The 24,984-nt window shown below is 40.9% G+C and overlaps 2 protein-coding genes across 2 annotated transcripts; one reads left to right on the top strand and one right to left on the bottom strand.

Moving 5' to 3' along the window:
* The first annotated feature begins 3,308 nt into the window (after nucleotides 1-3,308).
* On the top strand, nucleotides 3,309-16,081 carry LOC307266609 (cerebellar degeneration-related protein 2-like). Its single transcript, XM_080048671.1, has 6 exons — nucleotides 3,309-3,644; nucleotides 10,248-10,360; nucleotides 10,946-11,094; nucleotides 11,188-11,352; nucleotides 11,939-12,146; nucleotides 12,513-16,081. The coding sequence occupies exons 1-6, from the start codon at nucleotides 3,566-3,568 to the stop codon at nucleotides 13,284-13,286; spliced, it is 1,488 nt and encodes a 495-aa protein (XP_079904797.1). The 5' UTR covers nucleotides 3,309-3,565; the 3' UTR covers nucleotides 13,287-16,081.
* A 6,605-nt stretch (nucleotides 16,082-22,686) lies between these two features.
* mrpl58 (mitochondrial ribosomal protein L58) lies at nucleotides 22,687-24,679 on the bottom strand. The gene is made up of 6 exons (XM_080048534.1): nucleotides 24,523-24,679; nucleotides 23,676-23,700; nucleotides 23,516-23,575; nucleotides 23,243-23,325; nucleotides 22,940-23,109; nucleotides 22,687-22,833 (listed from the first exon to the last, which is right to left on the bottom strand). Exons 1-6 carry the CDS (start codon nucleotides 24,589-24,591, stop codon nucleotides 22,749-22,751), a joined length of 492 nt encoding a protein of 163 aa, XP_079904660.1. The 5' UTR covers nucleotides 24,592-24,679; the 3' UTR covers nucleotides 22,687-22,748.
* Nucleotides 24,680-24,984: the final 305 nt, after the last annotated feature.

Raw genomic sequence — 24,984 nt, 5'->3', positions numbered from 1 at the left:
ATATGTACATATTTGAGTTGGAGACTTTACTGTCAAGGCCTTACTTTAAAGTCACTTTGAGTGAAAAGTTGCACAACTTAGGCCACTCTCCCCTACTATGTTTGGAATGTGTGAGGCCTCTATTTGACTCTCCTCACTGTTCTGCCTAATGTGAATACTGGCTAAGTACAGTTCATTCAGGGGGATTCAGAAAGACTTTAAACAAGAAAGAGCAAATATTGTAGCAAACATCAATCTCCGTATTACTGTGCTGTCCTCCGCCCCCGGCTCAATACAGAAATCATCACAAAATCCTGCTCCACCTGTCAGACCTGTCAGATGATCATATAGGCCCTCTGGTTTGGATAATTCTAAGGACAAAGATGTATGAAAATAAAGTCATGCTTTTCCTACAGTAGAAAGTAACTGTATTGCGGTACCTTCATGGAAATAAATGATTAGATGTAGTACCCATGATGCAACATTATCCTGTGTTGGAAACCCCCACCACAGCAGTGCCATTAGCTGCGTTAAAAGCTCATCCATTAATACTCACAGTGAGGCTGAAGAAAATACAAGTAGGGTAAAAAACACACGTTGCTTTCATCAAACGAAAGGCCTGTTTGAATTGCCAAACATGTCCTTTTCCCTTCTGCTTTCAACTGAAACAAAGCCGCTCTGAGTACTGAGCACATGTCTGTTTTCAATCACATCTGTTTTGACCACACTGTCAAACTTTTTTTTTCTCTCCGCTAATTTAACCAGAGTTAGGCAATGCAGCCGGGCACATGTATGTGTGTATGTTTCTGTGTGTGTGTGTGTGTGTGTGTGTGTGTGTGTGTGTGTGTGTGTGTGTTTGTGCGTGTGTGTGTGTGTTTTCTTGTTTGGAAAAATGATTCATGCCGTGGCGGACAATGCCACTTCCCACAATGTCTGCAGCTCATGGCATATTACACACCATGTTACATTCTGTCATACGGCCCAATAACCAGTGAAATCTTTGCAGGTCAGACCCCACCCCTGCTGCACCCTAACAATGCCCCATACCAGTCATCACAACAACAGCTGCTACTGATAAGGAAACTATTTCAGAATGTGTTTTCAGCAAGTTATTCAACCACAATCCTCAGAGGACATGCATGATCCTTTTTATCTGTTAAATATAACACATTTGACCCAGTCTGATATCAGCCTATAAATGAGCACTTACAACAATTATGTACTAAAACATATTAATAAATGATGGTAGGTGGCTCTATGAGGAAAATTAAATATCAGTTCCTCTCAAGGGCTCAGAGGGATCACTGACTTTACTGTGGCTTGATTACAACTCAAGCATGCCCTCTAGTGGTGTAAATAACATATAACACTGCATGCAGCAGAAGTGAGCTGAAGCATCTTGAAGCAGAACAACCGTTCAGTCAGCTGATTAATGATTTGATAAATGGCAACGGGTTTTGTAGAAAAATATTGTTCATCGCTGTATGTTTTCTTACTGGTAACATTTCATAACTGAAGTATTGCATCCAGCCATCACTTGCATTACAATTTTCTAGAGAGGAAACTGTTGCAGTGTAAAAAAAAAAACAGAGCTTCAAAATTAGTCCAGGTAACACAACATTGTTATACCAAAGAGCACGCAATCCTTAGTTTTCTTGTTTTTCATAATTATAAAAAGTATTAAAACTCCTACTTAAGTATTTTTCAGAATTGTGAAAGCAGTAACAAAGTGGCTTGTAGGCCTACACATTATGGTAGATAGATCTTTTAGAGATAGAGTTATCATTTTAGTAATGCACTCTCCCTGCGGATGCAATCATGTGATCTGCATGCATAATCATTTATATGAATATACAGTACAGTATACTATTTATTGAAGTGAGTCACCATCTCTCAACCCAGCATTGTTTCAACAGACAGTATTGTACACTGTAAAAGAAATACTCAGCAATGGTCCCCACATTCTAAATGTTACTCAAGTAAAAAGTACAAAAGTGTTAAGCATACTTATACTTAAGGTAACTAAGGCATATATAACTATTAAGCAGAATGGCCCATTACAGAATTAGAATATATTTCATATTTGGTTTGTTATTATCGATACACTCATTTGTGCAAAGCTCTATATGGAATCTGATCAAGGCGGTTCATTTGAACTATTTTATACAGCTCAATCTATGATAAATATATCATAATCTGTTTGGGTAAATAAAGGAAGTGGAGTAAAAAGTACAACATTCGCCTCTCAAATGTAACAGAATAAGAGTTTAAAGTAGCACAAAATGGAAATAGTAAAGAACAAGCACATCATAAATGTGTTTACATACAGGGCCTGAGTAGGTTAAATGTACTTGAATCCCTCCCAGCACTGCTTATTGACACAGACTGCTGAAAGACACTCCGGTAGAAGATTCCTTACTGACCTCCCACTCAAAAAGTTTTGTTGGAAGAGGCCAAGTTTGAGGCGGTGCTGTCAGGGACATCACCCATGATTCTGGAGAAGCTGTTGCGTCGTCTCTCTGCACAACCCCGTCAGTGTGCTATTCATTAAGTGCCACACTAAATATTTGTGGATTAAACATTTAGGTTTGGATCCACCTTGTGCAAATTCCTGATGTATTAAAAATGTGGCAGGCTCTTCTAAATTTTCCCCAACCCTCAGATGCATGATGAGGTAATGTAACGTTTAGGTGCAGTCGGAACTTTAAGCTCCATGACAATTTTTTTTGGTTCCGTGCCTTTTTCATTGACGGTTCACGTGCCGTCTCTATTTAGGCCTAGGACTATAGAAAAATTAAATATAAATAATGAATTTGAAAAAAATGCACAAAAAATATAGGCTTTTCTATCTTTGAAAGGTAGCCTATAGCCTACAGAAGTGAGGACGTAGTAGGTAGGTCTAAATATCACTGATGGTAAAATGTTCTTCTTTTTTGTATTATTTAAAAGTGTCTGTTTAGTTAATCTGTTGGGGATTTAGCACTTGTTTAGGGTGAATATTACAGGTAGGACTTGACAATCCTAGGCTTCTTCTTCCGAATGGGTCAATGTGTAACCTAATGTTCAAGTTGTCGATTGATTTTTTTTCCCCACAGCCCCCCTTATTTTAAAAGTTTATTTATATTTGTATTATCGTTCGAACAAAAATATGTAATTTCCCAGAGGGCATAAAGCCAAAAATTTAAATAAAACCGTAATGTTGCATCTTACGAGCGGCGCCTGAAGGCATTGTGAGCGTGCTGCTGTAAACAGGGAGAAAGGGAAGTGCTGCTGTTGCAACGTCGCTGACTGCTGCTGCCACGTCTGTAGGATCCTGGTGCTCACTCTGTCTGCAGAGAGGGGCTGAGGACCGGGATGAGAGACAGACAGCACAGGGGGGAGTGACCGAGGACAGAGGAAGCGGAGAGGAAACACGTAGAGAGAGACACAACCCAACATATCCTGAGAGAGGGAGAGCAGAGGGTGGAAAAAAGACCCTGCCTTCTGGAGGATCCTCTCTGCCTGAGTTCCATTGTTCATTCAGAGGGGGCTAATTTCTGCGGTTATTAGCCTATCATTTTTTTTTCTCTCCCAAGGGTGCTGACCCATGCTAAACTCAGGGACAATGGACGAATTCGTGACCGAAGAGGAAGAGCCGTGGTACGACCAGCAGGACCTGGAGCAAGGTAAGACAATCGGACACACTTACCATCCTCCTTCTCCTCCCAATGCACGCAGCATCTTAGGGTGGCTCGGTCAGCTGCTCGCACCGGCCGGTCCCATCCAACGCACAGCACAGCCCATCCTGGCTCCGATCGGCCCGCTTAACAAAGGCTCGACTGTCATAGAGATGTCATTCAGAATGCTTCACTTAATTTCGTTGCAATCACTCACGCATTAGGATTTATAGTAGCTTCCAAGGAGCAGGATGTGCTTCTTCGTTGACAACAATGCATTGACATCATGCCAAGCACACAGCCTGTAGGGCCTGGTGTTATAGTGGAGATTGTCAGCATCAGTGTAATGTGATCAGGCCTTAGGATACTCATGGCTGAGGATTTGATATGTCTAAATACATTACAGTTACCCAAATGCAGTGAAATGTAGTATTTAATATAACTCATAAGTGATTAGCCTTATCAATAGGGTGAATCGACTGACAATGCACAATTGTGTTTACCATTTATTCGTTTCCATGTAGCCAATCAAAAGAAGTGCTAAACCTTTGCAAGTGGCATCTTCTCAAATGTAACAACTGCTGCGTATATCTGTAATACATTGTACATTGAATATCATTGTGTTTTGGACTACTGGTTAGACAATACTGAACTAACACAATGTAATGCTTTAGAGAATACACGGTAAGACATAATATTAAAGCAGAGGAAACCAGGATTTTTAAGGAACACAACTCCGGTCTGTGCCATCAATATCTGGAAAGCCACCGTAAAGGTCAAAGTTTATAAACCATTGTATTCCCCACCTATACACATTGCAATACCAAGATGTTCTGCTCACCAAAACCTTCTACCATCAGTGTGACTGGGGTCTATAAAGTTTAACATTACTGTCTTATTGACTGGTATTAACCATCATGCAAAGAAATAGCCATAGTCATGAATTCTCATGGAATCTGACATTGTGCTGGTTAGAACTGCAAGTTTGAAACCATTGACTTGCCCAATCCTATACCCGTAAATTGATGAGTAGTACACAATTTCGAAGAACCCAATGTGACCCGTAAACCCGAAGATATAGAATTTGCTATAATGTCAAGCCAAGAAAGAGCAGCACATTTTAATATATATTTTTTTGAAGAATTACCCCCCCCTCAACAAAAAAAAACCCAAACCTAAACATATATGAATGAATCATCAAAATAACTGTCAGTGGACTAAGTTACAACTCAAATGCAGGTATAGTGATTATAGGATAAACTCAGCGAAGGGAACATCTTGCAGAAACAGTTGCACTTGCAGGAGGTTTCACTGTTCAAGTCTTTGTCTAAATTAGCCTGATTCACAGTCGGCTAATTACCCTCTATCTTTCTATCAAGGCCAGCTGCTCTGTACCACGACAGTGTGAGTGAATCCATCACCGCTATATAAGGGAAACCTGTCGGATCTATTTACATCCCAGCCATTTATATTCATTTCAATATTTGAATAGATTAAAGTATAGTTTGAGAGCCCTTCAAGGATGTTTCCAAAGTGCCTTTCATGACATTTTATGACTTGGTATCAGCCAATTTCCATATAGATGAGGACTGTGTTTTTTTTTTTTCCGTTCCAGTTCGGGGGATTTAATAACTATAAGTCACATACTGGGAACTACATTTTGGATGAGGTGGCACTTTGTATATTGCTGCAGCACTGGACAGCTGCAAAGACATTTATCAGCCAATTTATCACCGTATGCAGCAAGCATTATGTGTAAAAGACAGTCAGTAATAGGGCTGGGTATTGGCAAGGGCTTTACGCAACGATAGTATACGCATCACGATATACATGGGTCACGATATGATGTTTAACGATACCTTACGATACAATGCATAATGCGATATATTTTGATATTCTATGTTTCACTAAGAATGGGAAAAAGAAAAAGAATGGGTCTTAGTCAGTAAACATCATATTTTTCCAAAATTGCGATCACTCTTGAATGCATTGCAATTTTGGTGAAAGATGATTCATTGTGGACAAAGACTCATCATTGCTTTCTTAATTTTCTGCCCCTCAATCACTAATTATAATGGTACACCTGCAGAGGAAATGGTGCTACCACTGGGATTTGACCACACATGAAAGCACACACACATTACTGTGTGAAAAAGTGTCATTAATGGCAGTGGACCTGACCTGATGATAATAGATTTTCCACTTGTCTCTGCTATGGGGACAAACTGAGGAGGATGAAATGGCTAGTGTTAAAATATGAGCCTGGTCTTCTCTTGGGCATCCTTGCAGTGAGCCAGGCTTGTTATGGAGCAGAAAGGATGTCTGACCTCTCGGAGCAGCAAAGAGCATTGGAGGGCTGACTATCTGAGCTCATCCTTTGTCGTGTGACATTTCAGGATGCCACAAACCCTTCAGAGAGAGATAGATAGAGAGATAGAGAGAGAGACCAGTGTCACAGTACCTTGTTGTCATGCACCAATCACATGCGTGCTGTCTGATCAGTCTGATTTAAGTGCAGTGGGAGGAAAAGGCTCTTTCATGGAGGACTGAAAAGAGTCTTACCATAAAACAGTGCCGGGCTGAGACAGAGAGTGGATTAACTGATTAGTCGATCAATGGATGAGGCTACGTCCCTCACGCCTTTTTAGCAACCCTATGGGAGTCCAAATTCTACAGTTCGTTATTTTCAAAGCTGATTTCTGTGTTTTCAGTCGCAGCTTGTTTACTTTTCCGGTCAGAAGTTTAAGCACATCTCTATTTTCTCATTTGAATCTATGTAGTTTAAAGGTCACTTATTATGCTAGGTTTGAGGTTCACAATTGTAATTTGGGTTTCTACTAAAAACTCTTTTCATGCTGTAGTGTCCAAAAAAAAACCTTTATATTCCTCACAGTGCCACTCCTGAATCTCCTCTTTTCAGCCTTGGTCTGAAACACCCCGCCTTCCAAAAAGCCCTGTCTGCTCTGATTGCCCCTGAATCTACCTGCTTGTTTGAATCTAACTGCCGGTTAGATCTTTTACCCTTATGATGTTATAGGGACATTAAGCAAATGTCAAACTTGGAAATCAGAGTCATCTTGTGGAATGTAGGCTACGAGATGGTGTGATATACTGTAGGTCTAGCTCACATCTCAACTGTTAAAGCAGAGAAACAGGAAAGCACACATGTAATAATTAAGAGTCTTTAGTCTTTGTTCAAGCCTTTTGTGCATTGTCCAGAGCTATAACTGGCCCAGGTCCAAGAGCTAAATATGTGGCTGTACCAGCTGAGACTGGAGGCTTATAGCTTGACTCACAACTGATGACAGGCTTCCTCAACTGTTTACATGTTCCTTGTCACAGCTTAATGGGTGTTTGTGTCACCCAAGGACATAGTTTGAAAGAGCAAAGTTCCCAGTGTTGAGCATGATAACATCTGCTAAATACTACTGATTTTGCATATCATGCATCAGGCCAGTTTATGGACAGAACAGCTGTCTGCTTTAGCACTGAATAATTCATTTCTGGCCACGTGAATGTTTCTAGAACCTCTTCTGTTGAGAGATTGGGTTTGCAACACAGGAAAGGAGAAGGAGGTGGAGGAGTCTTGTTTTCCACATTCCAAGAAATCTCATGGGTGATACGCACCTCTGCCTGTGGAACACATCACCACGCATAGCGTATATGAACATGTTCACGTGCACATATCTTCTCCATGGGTTTCTTCAAAACAAATATGCAGTGACTAGTTGCATAGAAAGGAATGATAGAATTTAAAATGGCCCTGGATTAATTGTGTGAAAAGTTCCTCCCAGTTTTGTTTTTGAACACACTCCCAGCTGGTTGCAACTGGTTTGTCTGGAGCCTGCAGGAAATGTATCTGTCATACATACGTGATGTGATTATAGCCGGATTCCGGCCTCAGTGGTTTCATCCTGTGTGGGTCTGCCTGGTGCAAACACAGCTGTCCGTGGGGAGTATTGCCTTGCTAAGTTGTTTGCCAGTGCAGTGAGTTGTATCGATTGGCTCCCTTCTCCTCTACCACTTCCTCTATATTTTCTCTCTCCTCCTCCTGTATTCTCTATGGGCTGTGGAGAGCTGACTTTCCTACTCCGGCAGCCATAGAGAAATCAACCTCTGAATGTGTGGACCCTAATGCTGCCGCAGGGTGTTTGTGTGGTCTCTGCTGTTCTTTGATGGAATATGGATTTAGATCTGTCAGACCGGCTCAAGGCTGATTGGTGTCTAGCCACGGCTGCTTCTTCTTATAAAATTCCTAAAATGTATGAGAGCAAAGCTGGCTATACTGACATTAAGCTAACCTGGGGTATTTTCAGAAGACACAAAAGTTTATGTTGGAGTTATAGTTTTTGCAGGTGTTACTTTTTTCTTCTTCCAAAGCTTTGTTTCTAGAAATGCTAATGCTAACCACATAGCCTAATGCTTCATTGCAAATGTTAGCAAACAACTCTGCACACATTGAGCAACATTAGCATTCATTCATGTTTCTGGCAACATTATAAATAGGAATTTAAAAAGTAATATTAGAGAAAAATGGGTCTCCTTAGCAACTTGATGCTAGCTAGTCACTTAATCGATTTGCCTGCATTTGGTAGTTAAAAAAAAATTGTGACAAAATCATACAATATTAATCAGAGATTGTAATGTATTATTGGCATGTTGTAATTGAATAAAATATTCATCCTGAAGCCGATTTTAATCATAAAAACAAAAATTCTAATCTTTAATTTAATAGACTATTGCCACAGAGCCTTCCTATTTTGCTTCCATTTGGACTTGTGTTTCACTATATCTTTAAAGCTATAGTGTGTGATCCCCATGAGTAATTCTGAGTAATAACAACCACACTCCACACTGTCAGTGCATCTACATGAGGTAAGCCTCGGTGATCGCCACTGGATCTTATACCTTCTGCTGTACATCCAGCTTTTTTCTAAGCAGTAGGATAGAGTAGAACAACTGAAACATTTCGTGGGCGCTCCTTGAGGGGGGGGGGGGGGGCAGTTTGTTAACGCTGCCACACTGAGAAATACAAAGATATATTTGTGGAGCTATGTCGGCTTTGTGTTATCACTTGGCGATGGCTTGAATGTAACTGACATTCATTTACATGAAAAAGTTACGCACTATAGCTTTATGGCCAATCCAATCCAAAAACCTTCTTAAAACTGTGTTAAAATAACTAAACATCCTTGGTAAGTCTATTTAAGCTTTAGGTTGAGTGTGCAATTCTCTACTCAGGTAGGTGGATGTTGCAGTGATACAGGTCAGGAGTTGGCATCCCTCCTAATGATCACTATTCATTATTAAAGACAGAGGCGGGACTCCATGAGATAGCAGCACTCCATTGGCTGTTCGGTTTGGAGAGGTCGCACAGCACATCCTGCTGACTCAGACCAGAACAGTGCCGGCTGTCAATAGCGCTGAGTCAGAGCACGGTTAGAATAAAGAGCGATGACAGTGACTCATCTTAATTTGGAGGCGCATAGAAGTCTGACTCTTGAGCACAAATGAAAAGAGTGAAGTGTCGCACACTTAAAGTAGAGCAATTTTCAGGTGTCCAACATGATTTGCATTTCCGACCAATAGCATACATTTAATTCATTTAACACTATAAATGAAGTCTTCTGCATCCCAGCATGTTGGATTTCAGTTTTCAATCCTAAACTCAGTGGAGAGATGTCAGTCCAAATGTTGACACCAAATCCGTGACATAATATAAGTCAGCTCTCCTCTCTATAATTGAACTAGTCCAGTGCAGACCGAGACAAAGTGATGGACCCTTTGATCATTCTGTCCCAGACCCTGTTATAACCTTGCCTGGAATAGCGCAAAGTGCTCCATTATTCGTGACGGGCTAATCTAAATTGTATGGCCGCGGTCCGTCTGGCTCTGAGATTAACTATCCTTCTTCTTCTCCTCTCAATCCTTCCTCTCTCGTTTCTAATCTACCGCCAATTCCTTTTTCACTTACCCTTATTCCTGACTGTCGTCTTCATCTTTATGCGATGGCCGAAGGTCGGAAGCATCATGTTTTTCGCATTGTCCTTCCATCAGGGCCATTCTTGGGAATTGCAATATCTGATGAACGCTTTGAGTTTTCTTCAAACCTTGCATGAACATACACGCTAATTTAAGGATGAACTGATTCGATTTTGGAGTTCAAAGGTAAAGGTCACTGTGACCTTGCGTATTGTGAATGCAATATCTCAAGAGCGCCTTAAGGGATACTCAGTTTTGCAAAAATATCGACTCAGATCAAAGATGAACTTGTTAGATTTTTCAGGTCAAAAGTCACTCTGACTTCAAATTCTTGTGAGCCAATATTTTAAGAATGCATGTCAAATTTAGCACAAACTTACACTTGGACTTGAGGGTGAACTGATTCAATTTCTATAGTCAAAAATGAAATGCAACTTTACATATTGTCAGGTCGCAGTGACCTTGTACCATATTTGAGCTTCTAAGGAGCTTTACCCTTCTTTAAAGCATTGCCTCCCACCACTGCACTTGCACTGTTTGGGAATTGTATGCTATCTGGTAGTTGTAGTTCTCTATCCATCATACATATCTCTCAGCGCACTCATGACTTGCCTCTTTTCTAATTGACAGACCTCCACTTGGCGGCAGAGCTGGGGAAGACTCTGCTGGAGAGGAACAAGGAGCTGGAGGACTCCCTGCAGCTGATGTACATCACTAATGAAGAGCAGGTGCAAGAGATCGAGGTATGAGAGATGGAGTGGAGTCCTGCCAAATGTATGATTTTTTTTGTCTTTAATTTAAAAATCGCAGTTCTTCCTCACTAACATAATCCCCACCTACTCCTCGGCTTTTGGTCTGGAGAGTAAAGCCTCGGATTTTAAAATAGCAATAATGATATCTTAATCCTATCAGAAACATGATGTCAAACTGACACAAGTCAGTACAGATTTCCCAAAATCTAAAAACAAAAAAGGTTGAAAATAAGCCTTTCAGTGCCAAGTGTTGAGTCCCCTTTTAAACAGAAGGTTCATGGTAGCAGAATACCGGACGTGATTGATCGAAGTAAAAAAAATGGATGGAAAACGTTGACAAAGAACAGACAAAGTGGACACAGCCAGGCCATAGAAACAGGCCTATCACAGGAAGAACAGAGAGGCCAGGCAATGTTTTACTCATGTCATAGAAGAGCGTTTGAGACAGAACTTTACTTAACACTCACACAACTCTAATGAACTATAAAGTAGAATGTCTGCATCCATTCACTGTGTGTAGATATTAGTACAGAGTAGACAGTCATATGTGCATGTGTCCATGTGTTTGTCCCACAGTACCTGTCCAAGCAGCTGGACGTTCTCCGGGACATGAACGAGCAGCATGCCAAAGTGTACGAGCAGCTAGACGGGACGGCCAGAGAGCTGGAACGCACCAACCACACACTGGTGACAGATAGCAAGGCCTCGCAGCACAAGATCGAGGCGTAAGTGGGACCATGACCATTTTTCCTTTTCTCTATTCCTTCCTCCTCCTTCTTTACTCCCTAATATATTGTTCCCCTTCCTTCCTGGACCAGGTTAACAGGGACCATTGACACGTTGCAGAACCAGGTGGAGTCTCTCTCAGGGCAGGTGGAGCAGCTTCGCTCCATGGAGCAGCTCCGAGTCCGCAGGGAGAAGAGGGAACGACGCAAGACCATCCATTCCTTCCCTTGCCTGAGGGAGCTTTGCACAGCACCAAGGTACTTGATACGTAGGACTGTGTATTGTTCAAATATGTTCAATATCGATACTTTGACGTAGATTTTTTTTACTGCTCTTTGTCCTTTTAACATAATATCAATTAATAATGATAAAAATAAAATAAAAACTAACTGCCTTCAGATTATCACAAATGCCCATATCTCCTTTGACACTGCAAAACAATAATATAAGCAAAAGTATAAACTAAATGTTAAGAATACAATGAATCAGTGCCAATAGTTTTCAGTGCAGAATGAAAACGTGCAGGTCAGTCTCACTGATGCATACTGCGTAACCCATGTTAAAACCTAATGTATTTTTCCTGGATGCCTGCACACAGCCAATCCCCATCACTTTTAGATCTTGCCACGGCAAGCGTGCTGCATGCTTATTGGCTTACTCAAGTTCATGAGATTAGATATTGTGGCAAAGTACCAAACTTCGAATACCCAGTCCTATTGTTACATTTTACAAAGCAGGTGGCAAGTCATTATTTCCACAATGAAATACACTACGTCATGACCATGTACGTATGACAGGTTCTGAGCTGTAGCATACATGTGTGTGTGTGTGTCGTGTCAACAGGTACGAGGATGAGTTCGTAGTGGGCAGGGCTGAGAGTTTTACCGTGGATGTGAAGCCTAAGCCGTTTGAAGAGGAGAACCAGCACCTGAGGGAGGCGGTGTCGGCTCTACGGGGGGCTGTGAGGACAGAGCGGGGGCGTAGAGAGGGTGTGGAGAGGGAGTGCAACCTCCTGCTCTCTGAGTACTCCCGTCTGCAGACACGAGTCCAGGTAAGGAGCAGAATGGGTCTCCTCATCACAACCTAAACAACTGTGCTGTGGATATACTGTATACACCACAATACAGCAATCAGCAATACATTTTCTACCGGATAATTATATTTGTATAAAGATATAATTGTACCCTTAACCCAAGAGTATTATTTTCTCACTCATCATTTAAAGCTGGAAATCAGCGATTCTGGAGAAAGTTGGCCAGATCAAGTCAGGAGATATTCACTGATTTTGACAAAGTGATTTCAACAACAAGCATTCTCCAGAATCCCTGACTCTTTATGCTTGATGATGGGTATAGGCCATCTGACTTCCCATATGGTGATTTGCATCCTAAAAGCCTGTGACTGTGTTTGCTCCTAGGACGCTGAGAGCTGCCAGGGCAGGGTGCGGGAGCTGGAGGTGGAGCTGTACGAGCTGCAGCAGCTGCGTCGCGCCCGGACCTTCCTGCTGAGCAACGATGACGATGGCGTGACTCTGGACCAGACGGTGCTCAACAGCACGCCAGAGACGGACACCTTCCTGGAGGTGGAGGTGGGGGAGACAGGGGGCGGCGTGAGGGAGGAGGTGGAGGGAGGCAGCCGGGGAGTGGGAGGACAGGCGCTCCCAGACTCCAGCCCTGTGAGGAAGAGCTGCAGCGACACGGCGCTCAACGCCATCGTGGCCCGCGACGCGTCCGGCCGCCGCAGAGGCAGCTACGCCCTGCACGCCAACAGCGTGAGGAAGAGGGGCATGTCCATCCTGAGGGAGGTGGACGAGCAGTACCACGCCCTGCTGGAGAAATACGAGGAGCTGCTGGGCAAGTGCAGGCGCCACGAGGAGAGCCTGTGTCACGCCGGCGTCCAGACCTCCAGGCCCGTCTCCAGAGACCCTTCCATGAAAGACTGCGCCATGGGCTCCACCCCGGCCCCTCCACCTCCCACCCCAGACCAGTCCCCCTCCACCCCCGAGGCCATCGAGAGCATCAGCAAGCAGGTGGAGGCGGTGGATAAGCGCCTGGGACAGAACACGCCAGAGTACAAGGCCCTTTTCAAAGAGATCTTCTCTCGCATCCAGAAGACCAAGTTGGACATCAAAGCAACCAAAGCTGCCAAGGCTAGCAAGTCTGGCAAGTCTGGCAAATCAAGTAAACAGTAATGGCTCACCGGTTGGCCCTAGTCTAGAGAGGACAGTTATGCGCTAATTCACCGTTAAGCGCTGGGTTTTGGTAACGGGGCGCGATGTAAACATTCTCAAAGAGGGTGATGTTTTGGAGAATAAATTCAAGTAAAGTTCAGCTCTATCAAGTTCAAATCAGTTACGAGATCTGATTTGCATGTGATCAATTTGAAAACTTTGCAGGATTCATACATATAAAACACAAATGAATTTATTGAGCACTAGTTGCAATTCACCCCCTCATAATCTTCAATTCAGTGTTCCTACTCAATATATGCTGGCTTCACTACCTGACTACTTAAGGCATATGCCACAGTCACTCAGTTATAGCAATATGCCTCCTATTAGCCTCACAAGTGCACTAAATGTAAAAGCTTCACAAAAAAAAAACTCCAGATAAAAACATGCGTGAAAATCGTAATCTAATATTAACATGAACTGTACCTATTTAGGTTTATTATACTAGACTGTACTAACATTTGTAGGCTATAATGAGTAAGAAAGACTAAGATTGATACCCTCTGGCCACAGTGCTGTCCTTCTCAAGAAAGAACTTTGTCAATAATTCTAGGATATAGAAATGAAAACAGTTCCAAACAGTAAGCCTTTTGTCGGGATGACATTGCTACTCTGTGTGTGACCTTTAAAGTTCATGGTGCCTAACCCTTTTGTCTAGAGATTAGGAGGAAAAGCTTTTCTTACTGACATTTAGATAAAAGATTAATACTGCTCCTGTATCTTAACGGTGAATATGAGGCCACAGCAAACTGTCAGACCAGCTTTGCTTAGCATAAAGACTGAACACTGGGAAACAGCTAGTTTGCAAGTTGCAGTGTACAGAGAAGTTTTTTTCTTTTGAACACATTCACTACACAAGATATAGGCTAGCTATATTAGCAAGCATTGGAGGCTGCTTTTGTTAGCTTAGTTTGGACAGTGCCAGGTTCTCTGTTTCCCCATGTTTTCAACCTTTAGCAAAGCAAGCCAACTGCCTGCTAGCTATAGCTTCATATTTAGCTAACAGACATTAGTGCTGTATCAATATTCCTGTATTATATAGCTGTCCAAAAGAATAGCAAATAAGCTTATTTCCCAGAATATTGTGTTAATCAAAGTTACGATATTGGGATATTGTTGACAACTTCAACACAAGTGCTTACATTCTCAAGATGCTTTTTAGGATTGAAAAAGGGATGATAACTTCAGGAAAAGAATGCAGACATTTACATTTATTGATAAACTATCTTCTCCCTCCACTGTGTTAAAGTGACTTCCGCTCTCTTATGAGTAGGCTACTGAAATAGTGTCTTCAACTGGACTTCGTCAAAATAATATTATTGCTCAAATGAGATAGGCTACAAGAAGCACTGTCTATTTATAGAATTGAGTCATATCTACGGTTATAGGCTACAGTTTAGATAGGTACCCTGTTGTGTTTGAATGTGTAGGAGTGATGATCCCGCTAAATGCTTAACAGCTGCTGTCTTGCAATAGACAATCTCTGCAGATTGTTTTTTTCACTACTACCTGGGCAATATGGACTCTCATCTTATGGAAAATATACAAATCCTGATGTTAAGATGTCTTATAATGGTTTTGCACCATACAGTAAGCATTTTTGGTAGTTGTTGGGGAAACACCTCTGTTTGTACATGTAACAGTCAATGCTATGGAAAATAGCAAACAGATATAAAAGCGACATTACTTCATTGTCATTAGGATTGTAAAACAGGCATCTGAATGGAGACAGCATGAACATTAAAACACAGGGATTTGTGGATGGATCCTTTGAAAGAAAATTGTCCATTGGGCGAAAACACTATTGGAAAGAATGTTCTTTGGAGATGTTTTTATACAAGTGTTGATACTATTTTCCTTAAATTATAGTTAGACAGACACACTGTGTAGTGCAACTGTATAAGGCTTCAAACCAGGGCTTTGTCTAACACCTAGCAGTCTTACCAAACTATAAAAACTAACCTGCAAACATATTGCACCTTTTTTCACAATATGACAATACCTATGCCTTTTTTCCGGGTAACCTCCTATGTATAAGCCTTTGTTATAATGAATGTTATTACAGCTAATTTTATATCTGATTCTTCAACAGAGTTTGAAGTCAAAGATAAGCTTGAAACTTGTCACGCGGGGCACAGCTGGCTCCTGAGGGACCCTACACTCGTGTTTGAGGCCAACGTTTGTTAAAAATAAAATAAAAATTAGCAAGAGGATGGATGTTTGGTTGTAACCTGGTACTGCAATCTGAACTGAAACGATGAGGTTAAGGTTAGTTTACTATTGCAAGAATTGAATTCTAATGGACGACTTGATTGGTGAAGTGCATTGGAGGTCAATGTTCATGTCTTTTCGAATGATTCCATCGTACGGAGGGAGGAATGTGTGTTAGCATAGACAAAACAATGCCAAACAAGAGCCTGCTATCAGTTTAAAAGGCTCATGAGGTTTCTGTACTCTATGTCTTACCTATTGCACTTAAAAAGTTTGACGCCCCATCTTTTGCATATTTAGGATAGCTTGGATGAAATTGTACCCATGTATTTATTTGTGTGTGAATGTTTCTCAATATATTTTATTATTACTTTTTCAGTGCCTATATGTGAATGTCTCTAACAAACTGTCAGAATAAACCTATTTACTTTGGTTTTCTTTAAATATTCGGTTTAAATGTGTGCATTATTAGTTAATAAGATATTGGCATTGAAGTTTAGTCTGCTCTGGCGTTAGTTCATATCTGAACTAAGACCTATACTTTACCCTGTTAATAAAGCATTGATATAATGCATCCTGTGTTTTTGTATTACTGCCTAGCCCTAGCCTAGACCAACAAGCCATAATAGGTTTTTGTCCACAGCTGTAAATTCATCCCCCTTTTTTAGTTTTAAAAGTGCTGATGTGGCAACTTCTGGCTAAACATCATGTACGCCAACAGCGCCATCTCGTGGACAACATGTATGCTGAACATATCAGTTAGTCAAACAGAATCAGCTATACATTATTATATCTGATGTAGGCTAGTATTAGTCAAACGCTTAAATGCCAGGATGGGATAAAAAATGCTGATAATTAGCCCGAGTACCAAATGTATTAGCCTAGCCTATTTGTAGAGAGAGGGTCCTATGTGTTCGTGAATGGACTTCAGCTGGACATACAGTATGTAGCGGGATTTTTTACGAAGCATTGTCTTGTAATACAATCAATAATATGGGGTAGGCTGAAAGCACTAAATATATTTCCTTGCCTTCTTCCCCACTGAATCATAGGCGTTTTTTTCCTTTAAAAAAAATCACTATGAAAGTTAATGTCAACCTTTATCAAGTGTTCAGCTGTTTTGCATACAACGGTACGTTGTTGAAATAATATAATTTCAAGGCCAGGATGCTAAAAAAGAAAGAAAAAGGACATAGGCTAAAAAAATTAAATTACAATTTAAAAAAAGGGAGAAGTGTCAGACTGTTCAAAATGAGTAGCCAATTAATCATCCCAAAAAAGCGGCAGCGACACATCATGATCCAACTGAACTCCGGCCACATCACGGTTGCAGTCAATGGGACTCATCGCTAAACTCCTTGAGAGCACAGACACCGTAAGACCAGAGCCGCAGCCAAATCCTCTGCGTCACGACTTCACTGAACCTCGGTATCATGATGACACTGTTATCGGGAACCACACTCACACGTCTCCCGGACAGTGTACACTCAAACACCAGGGCTGCAGCCAAACCTACTGCCTAATTACTGAACGGCATTCCAAGATGTATTTAAATGCCTCCGTGGTTGCACCTTGTCTCATTTATGGTGCCAACGTGTGTTCACTGCTCATCTTCACTTCTCACACACTCTCCTTCTCTCACTCATTTGCCAGACACACTTTTCACATAGTAAATTGCTGTACTTTTCAAATTTTTGGCTTTTTTACACGCCCGAGGCTACCCTATTGCATTATGGGTAGCAGCTACTGCCGTTAAATATGGATTTATGAATTATTATCATTGCATATCCATAAAAGATTCGCTTTTATAAGTTATTTGCTGATTGGTGAGGTGTCTGATGAGCCTAAACACATTTCTCCTATCCACAGCTGTCATTGCACAACTGTTTAATTGTTTTGTCTGCTGGAAACATGAGCCATCAGATTGTTTGATCATTCTGTTATTTTTTAATTTCACACAGAATGGAACTCTCATTAAAACGGCTTTGGGGATTGGCTGCAGTACCATTTTCAGCCACAGCGCAGAGTCAACGGAATGGTGGCGCAGTTTGAACATGTAGGCTGCTGTCTATGGAGACAGTAATGCATACTATGTGGGGAATATACAGTAGAAGGAACAATGTGGAAGGCAGCAAATAAACGGGGACAATGAAAAAATGTAAATGAAATGCAAAAATTGCATAGCCTAACTAATAATAATAATTTAGGATAATTTCAATGATGCTTTGATCACATGACATAGACTTGTGGGAAGTAAAATTACCCTTTGGCTATACTTCCTATATGCTACGAACACATGCGGTGTGTTCGTAGCATTATAGGTCCATGGGCTAACTTCATTCGCTTCCCTCAGCTCTGCAAGATTAAAGTTAGCCTACGTGACGTAAGTTAAATAGCTATTTGCAGGTTACATTTTTTAACTGCTAAATTTCCAGGCTTCTTGTACAGTTTACTGGAAATTATAATTTCAAATATGATTGCATGACTTCCTTATAGGGGCAGAAATTCAGAGTTAAAGTTGGTATATTTAGCAATATCTTAAAAAGTAGGCTAAAAGGTAGTGTAATTTAGAGAGTTTGTCATTTTTCAACCGTTTTCGGGATAGTTGGTGCTGAATCTGCAGCTGCCTGCTTATCAGATCTACATGAGGAGACTCAGCTTGAAGAACACGTGAACACTTGGCTATCATTAGCTGGTCACTTGCTAACAGGGCCGGAGTGGGACTCATTTTCAGCCCTGGAGTTTCATGCCTCAGATCAGCCCACTTTCACGCCGACATTATTAATGTAATGTAATAACAACCTTAATATGTACGTCTGCAAAAGTGCACTGTTCTCTGCACCCTTGTAATTCTGTGTTTTTAGACTGTGTGGACTCAAATGCTCCTGTTTAGCCTATAGCCTACTCAGGTGCCTGCCATGGTGCTACTATGTGCAGTAGGAGTGTACGGAGACGTCATTATCTGTAGGCTATCTGTTCAACAAACACAATTAGCCTATCTATATGTAGGCTACCTGTATTCGGATATGAAACCGGAAGTGGCTGGGGCTTATGGGCTTATGTGTGAAAAAAACAACAATTATTGTCCCTTCAGAGCCTCAAATTGATTTAATATTGGCATATTATCAATAATGAGATAGGCATATTTTCCTCATACTGTACTCATCTGTTTCTCTCTCTCATTATAACTGTCTAAGCCCCTACACGTTTGACTGGGGGACATTGAACATTCAGAGTCTGAAACAGTAGGCCTATTACATCACAGTAAATCATAAACTTGCCCAATTTATTTTATTTTTTCATCTCTGTCCCTTTTTATTTTTAACTAAACTAAGTTGTATCATCGATCTAGATAAGATTTATTTTGCCCGTTTATTTCCCTCTTCTCTCTCACTCTCCCTCTGTCTCTCATAGGCCTATCTCTGTCTCGCTATCTCTCTCTCTCCCTCTCTTTTTTAATTTCTAACTTAGTTCAATGAATAATTACTTTAGACTAGGAAACAGCGTTTTATAATCTAGTGGTCTATTTGATCAACGCACAAAAATGAAACTTTTTTTGAGCAAATCTCTTAGTTATAAACAGATTGTATGAACTAAACAAGCGAAGTGTTTGCAGATCGAATATTTAAAGATCGATTTTATTAAATGAAGAGACGTGGTTCACGTTCAGAGATTTGAAATAAATAAAAGTCAGGAGGGACTGAAGGTGACTCGGGGTCACAAACATCCAGCGGAATGGAGAGACCGCAGCTCACGGGGCCATGCATAAACGCAGCTGGTCTATCTCTTTTCTGCCACGGCAGCGGAGATGAACAGCTGATAGGTGCCACTCAAGTTAAGGCAGAACGCGCCGCGTCAATTTAGTGCATGATAGGCAAAATAAATAAATAGTTGTTTCCTGAATAATAACGAGATTATTCGCGAAGTAAACATATTCGGATCGATCATCTCATTATCCGTGCTCATCCGAATAGGTCTACATGTTCGGATTCTGGCTCATCCCAGTGCAGCCGACGCTCCAGTCGCCATTGTCCCGAGCATGCATTGAACATATATGACTGGGGGCTGTGACTAACTTTCATAAAGCCTTTGGTATGAGCGCAGAATTACAAGTTATCTTTCACCTCGTAGTCCGACATGCTGCTAGAGAGAGACACGCAGCAGGGCTATAGGAGGCCCTAAATTCTGCTTCAAAATAAAAGTAATCTCACGTTACGCCAGTTAGATGCTTTTAATGTGAAACTGAAGCTGTAGGAAATGGTCAGTTTCCATTAGCAGTAACTTAACTGCGGACTAATAATATGATTTTTAATGCACCAATAGGTAAAATGATATTTTAACCCAGTGCCATGACTGGGCCGGCCCTCGCAGCCCAAAAACCAGAGCGGCCCACCGGGAATGCTCCCGGTTCTCCCGATTAGCCACTCCGGGCCTGCTTGCTAACACACCTAAACAGTTCTCTATTGTTTCTCCTCACACTAAAACTGAATTTACTGCGTAGGGACATAATTTCTTCTCATTATTTTCTTTTTGATAGACACGGAACAGACACGAATTTAAAGAAATAACAGTCCGTTCTCTTGTTGAACGTGAACTAGCATAGCCAGTTTAGCCAAGCAACTTAGATGTACAAGTATTTTTTTAAGAGACCGACAAATGCAAGTTATCTGACCGCGTGGCCTAATGGATAAGGCGTCTGACTTCGGATCAGAAGATTGAGGGTTCGAGTCCCTTCGTGGTCGCTTTTTGAATAGGATGCAAACCGTGATTTCTTATGTCTTTTTTTTTAGTCCGACACTTCCAGCTAGCTTCAGTTTCTGTCACTCCCCTCTCAGCACTTGCACTTGTAATCTGTGATGTAAGGATAATGCATGTCACTGTTCATTGGCTCCCGGTTCACTTCCGTATTCAATTTAAAATCCTCCTTTACACCTTCAAAAGCATCCATAATAACCTTGCACCCACATATCTAACAGACCTCATTCAAATTGCCACTCTCTCCCGTGCACTCCGCTCCTCCTCCTCTGTTCACCTCACTGTCCCCTCTTCCCGTCTCACCACGATGGGGAGCTGCTCTGGATGCACTACCCCCCGACATCCGCAACACTGACTCCATCCCTGTTCAAATCTAAACTCATCTTTTTAAATTTGCTTACCCCTCCTGATCTTCCCATCCCATTTTTGTTTTTAATGTAATTGATTGTAATGTAGCCTATTTGTCTCATTGTACGGTGTCCTTGAGTGTCATGAAAGGCGCCTTTAAATAAAATATATTATTATTATTACTGTTATTGTTGGAGGACTATGGAAGTAAATGAGTGTCATCGGATTTTGAAAATAAAAAGCCATTGAATTTTAAGCACTGAATATTTATGCATTGAAATAACGTATCTGATTTTTTTGCAGCATTGAAATAATGTATCTGAATTTTTTGCTGCATTGAAATAATGTATCTGAATGTTTTGCCTCTGAATTTAACTCATTACATTTTAAACAACTCATTTTCACCTTTATTTTACAATGTTCTCAAATTCAAAATCAAATATTCAACGTTAAAAAATTAAACGTGCCAAATTCAACTGCAAAATCCCATGTATGAAATTCAGAGTAAAACTTTGGGGACCCAAGGAAGAGCAATCGATCATAGATGCTAGATCGCGTTCAACAAAGAGAGCAAGTGGGAATATTACTGCCCTCTTTGTTTGAACGCGATCTAGCATCTATGATCGATTGCTCTTCCTTGGGTCCCCAAAGTTTTACTCTGAATTTCATGCGTTATTTCAATGCATAAATATTCAGTGCTTAAAATTCAATGGCTTTTTATTTTCAAAATCCGATGACACTCATTTACTTCCATAGAGGACACAAATAGTAATGTCAGTTTGAAATAGGACAGCACAAATATAAATTCTCATACCAGCTTGTCAGCTTTAGCTGTTCAGTATTAATCTGAGTTTCATTCACAGGTCAGGTGCAGCAGGAGTCTTTCACGTTGGAGCGCTGAGCAAATATGGCAGGGATAGCATCTGCTCTTTCCCTTGTTTGTAGTCTACAGTCGGTCTGCCTCAAAATGTGCCTTCAGAGTAACTTTAGTTAGTTTTGAGATTAATTTATGATCTTAAAACCCAAAATCGTAGTTGTTAGCAGTGCTCTCATAGATAAATGAATTCCAATTTAGGCGACGATTGTACTGTCATTGAACACGTGTATCTAGGACTAGCATCATCGCTTGTTGTTAGCTAGCGCTAACGTTATGCTAACCTGACCAATTGAAACGTAATATGCTAGGTTAGCTAACCTTTCATATAGGTCACAATAATCCAATTTGTCACACGAACAGCAGACATAACTTGTACATACGTACAGCAATACCTTGAGTTAACGTTTTAATTTGAAATATGAACAGTGTGGCATGTATCAGCAGAGTGGCGCAGCGGAAGCGTGCTGGGCCCATAACCCAGAGGTCGATGGATCGAAACCATCCTCTGCTAGCTTTTATTTTTTTTATGGTCCCAACAATGCAAGTCAATCTCGGTAATGTTGATCAATCAGTTAGTATTCCTACTTCAATACAGCACCTTTTAAATAAATGTCAAAGTAATTTCAAGCGATGCAGTAGTATAGTGACCTGAATGGGTCAACATACTGCACACACGGTAGGCTACATAGCACGTATTTTAAATTGCATAACCTTTTATTTGTAACTTTTTTTTGTCGTTCCTTGCAGAACTTGCTTTTTGCTCTTTATTCTTATGTTAGCTAAATCAATGTAATTGTATTTAATGCACCCACATTCAGTACGAAGTCAAATTCCCTGTAAGTGAATTTCACATACAGGGAATATAATATGACCCTAGAGTGAGGAATACTGGATTCTGATTCTGAAAACGAATACTACCACTGTCAATATATTTAATTATTTAAAAATATGTAGTTATTTTTTCCACCATAGTATTTAGACAGGGTAACATTTTTTTGATAGTAATAATTTCATCATTTAACACAAGTCAACAACAGTAGGTCACCTAAAAAAAAAAATCACAGTGGGGCGTATATTTCTGTTTTTTTTTATTAAGCATATAACAATAATTTTTACTTTCTTTTATTTAAAGTAAATGTAAGACAAAATAATAAACACTGGATATATAAATGTTAAATAATTATGTACAGGACAATAATGGGAGGTAGAAAAACAATAGCCAGCCGATACATTTAGTCTAAATCCACTCGTCTGCTTTGCTTGATGGCTGCATGGATGCCCTTCTGCTTGAGTCGCTCCTTGTTCCTCTTCTCTAACCTGCAAAACGTATTTCACATCAGAGATATACATAAGATAAAGACAACTCTATCATTGCAGCCAGTGAATAGAGATCCGGTATATATGCTGTACTGCTAGGTTCTACCTGCTTGCCCTAAGAGCCACGTCTTCTGCTGTTGGCTCGTGTGGCTTCTCGCTGGCCTCAACTATGATGGCTGAAATCTTCTGTACACAATCAGCCAGGTTCCTCTGCTGACTCCTGCTCAGCTCTGAGGTCACCAGCAGCTCCCCGGCCTTGTTGATGCGGTTTTTGTTCTGTGCCATCAAGCAAAAAATATGTGTAAAAGTTGGACTTCATAGTTACTAGTTAGTTACACATATGAAATCATTGGTAATCGAAATGTACAGCCAATTTTTTTGTTTGGGAACTATATGGTATGAAGCAAACCTTTTCAAAGATTTTCCGCCGAACATCTTGTGGGATCCAGTCTGCTGTATGCAGGTGGAACCGGACCTCTGCTTTGGTGCTGACTGTGGATTAAGATGTTTTTTTTTACACAAAGGAATATACAGAAGCTTACTGTGCAAAATAGAACAGATTCTAGGTTTTGAGGACTAGTGCAAGCTGTCAGGAGTCACGGCTTGGGCTACTTTGGCACATATGCTCTTTTCTATACCAAGAAACATATTTATGAATAATCAAGTTTCAACTTTTAAGAACCTTTATTGACGTGCTGACCACCGGGACCACCGCTTCTGCTGTATGACACTGTCAGACGGTCTAAGGGCCAAGAATGAGAAGAAATAAAAGTTTGGAAAATACAAAAAGAATAAAAATACTTTCATAATCTGCTTTTGTGAATACAGGTTTGTATACTCACCCACTGGAATATGAACTTGGGCGTCCTAAAAAAAGAATAAATAAATGTATTGCTTTAATGCGCAAATCCATTGTACTGTTAAATACATCATCAGACAATGCAACAGTACATTTTCACAGCTTTATGAATTTACATTGTGTCCATTTGCGGTCTACATCTCAGTTATATTACACACATAGCCACAGCTAAAGCCTGTACATATATGGGAGGCATGGTAGTCCACACCCATCATTTTCATCCATTACCCCCGTCTGACTCTTTCTTAAACTAGAACATGTTTTGACCCTTGAATTTGTGGTGTAGCTGGGATGTAAGCTGGAAGCTGCCAATAGATTAGGTGCTTATTTGTTTACCTACAATGTGTCAGTGTAACTTTGTTTTCATCTAGATGAGGTCAAAAGGTAAGAGCTGGTTAAAATGCAAGATGCAATTAAGGCTTTAACATTTTTGGCAGCCTTTTCAATGTCAAAGCAAACTAGAACACCAAAATGTCTGTCTCCTCTGGGGGCTGTCATTTAATGAGAAGCACTTCATTAATGGAGGGTCATCCCTATGTTCCCACACCCCGTTGGTCCCACAGCTCTTTGGCCCTGAAATTGGCGATTAAGTTCAGGCATCAAAGCTGGGTGGTTAGGGTTAGGGTAAGCAAAGAGACAGGGAGAGGTTATAGGAGTGACACACACCCAATCGCATACACAGACTTAAACATCTATTTTATAAAGTTAGATTATTTAGAAATGTCGGGTCAACGGGCTGTGGGAACATGTATACGCTCCCCATTAACGGCTCTTCTAAAGGAGTTTTGGCGTGACACTGGGTTTAATTTTGAGTGCTATTTTTAACTTACATCTGTGGTATCTATCCCTCGAGTCCCGTAACTGACCCTCGGCTGCAAAGTGCTGCTAACGTCTCTCATACCAGCAGTCCCGAGTTTCTCACGTAGAGGAATCGCGTTTATTCCTGTATTTCGAAAAAGTAAATACGACCGTCGTGCTATGTGTGCCGCCATGTTGGACTGACGTCATTTCGGCCAGTGAACATGTGTATTTAAAGCGGTAGCTGCTGATGCAAAGCTACACTAGCAATCTTGCTGTTTGCATGGGAGAGGTTATACATTTAAGGTACTGCTATTAGCTGAAACAGTTTACAGTAAAAGAAAAGTTCAGGTTCTACCGAGATTTGAACTCGGATCGCTGGATTCAGAGTCCAGAGTGCTAACCATTACACCATAGAACCACACGGTTCCAATGCTGATATCGACATATTATGTATCATTCATATCAACATGTTATGTATCATGATGTACAGC

Source organism: Ammodytes marinus (genome assembly GCF_949987685.1).
Source record: "Ammodytes marinus genome assembly, chromosome: 20".
NCBI lineage: Eukaryota > Metazoa > Chordata > Actinopteri > Uranoscopiformes > Ammodytidae > Ammodytes > Ammodytes marinus.
Note: the sequence above shows the minus strand (reverse complement) of the source record. Positions and strands in the feature narration are given on the sequence as shown.

Coding starts and splice junctions, on each gene's coding strand:
- LOC307266609 (XM_080048671.1), top strand. CDS start 3,566: ATGCTAAACTCAGGGACAATGGACGAATTCGTGACCGAAGAGGAAGAG. Junction 3,645..10,247: donor CCAGCAGGACCTGGAGCAAG/GTAAGACAATCG, acceptor TCTAATTGACAG/ACCTCCACTTGGCGGCAGAG. Junction 11,353..11,938: donor GAGCTTTGCACAGCACCAAG/GTACTTGATACG, acceptor TCGTGTCAACAG/GTACGAGGATGAGTTCGTAG.
- mrpl58 (XM_080048534.1), bottom strand. CDS start 24,591: ATGAGAGACGTTAGCAGCACTTTGCAGCCGAGGGTCAGTTACGGGACT. Junction 23,576..23,675: donor CCAAGTTCATATTCCAGTGG/GTGAGTATACAA, acceptor CTTGGCCCTTAG/ACCGTCTGACAGTGTCATAC. Junction 23,326..23,515: donor TGGTCAGCACGTCAATAAAG/GTTCTTAAAAGT, acceptor CTTAATCCACAG/TCAGCACCAAAGCAGAGGTC.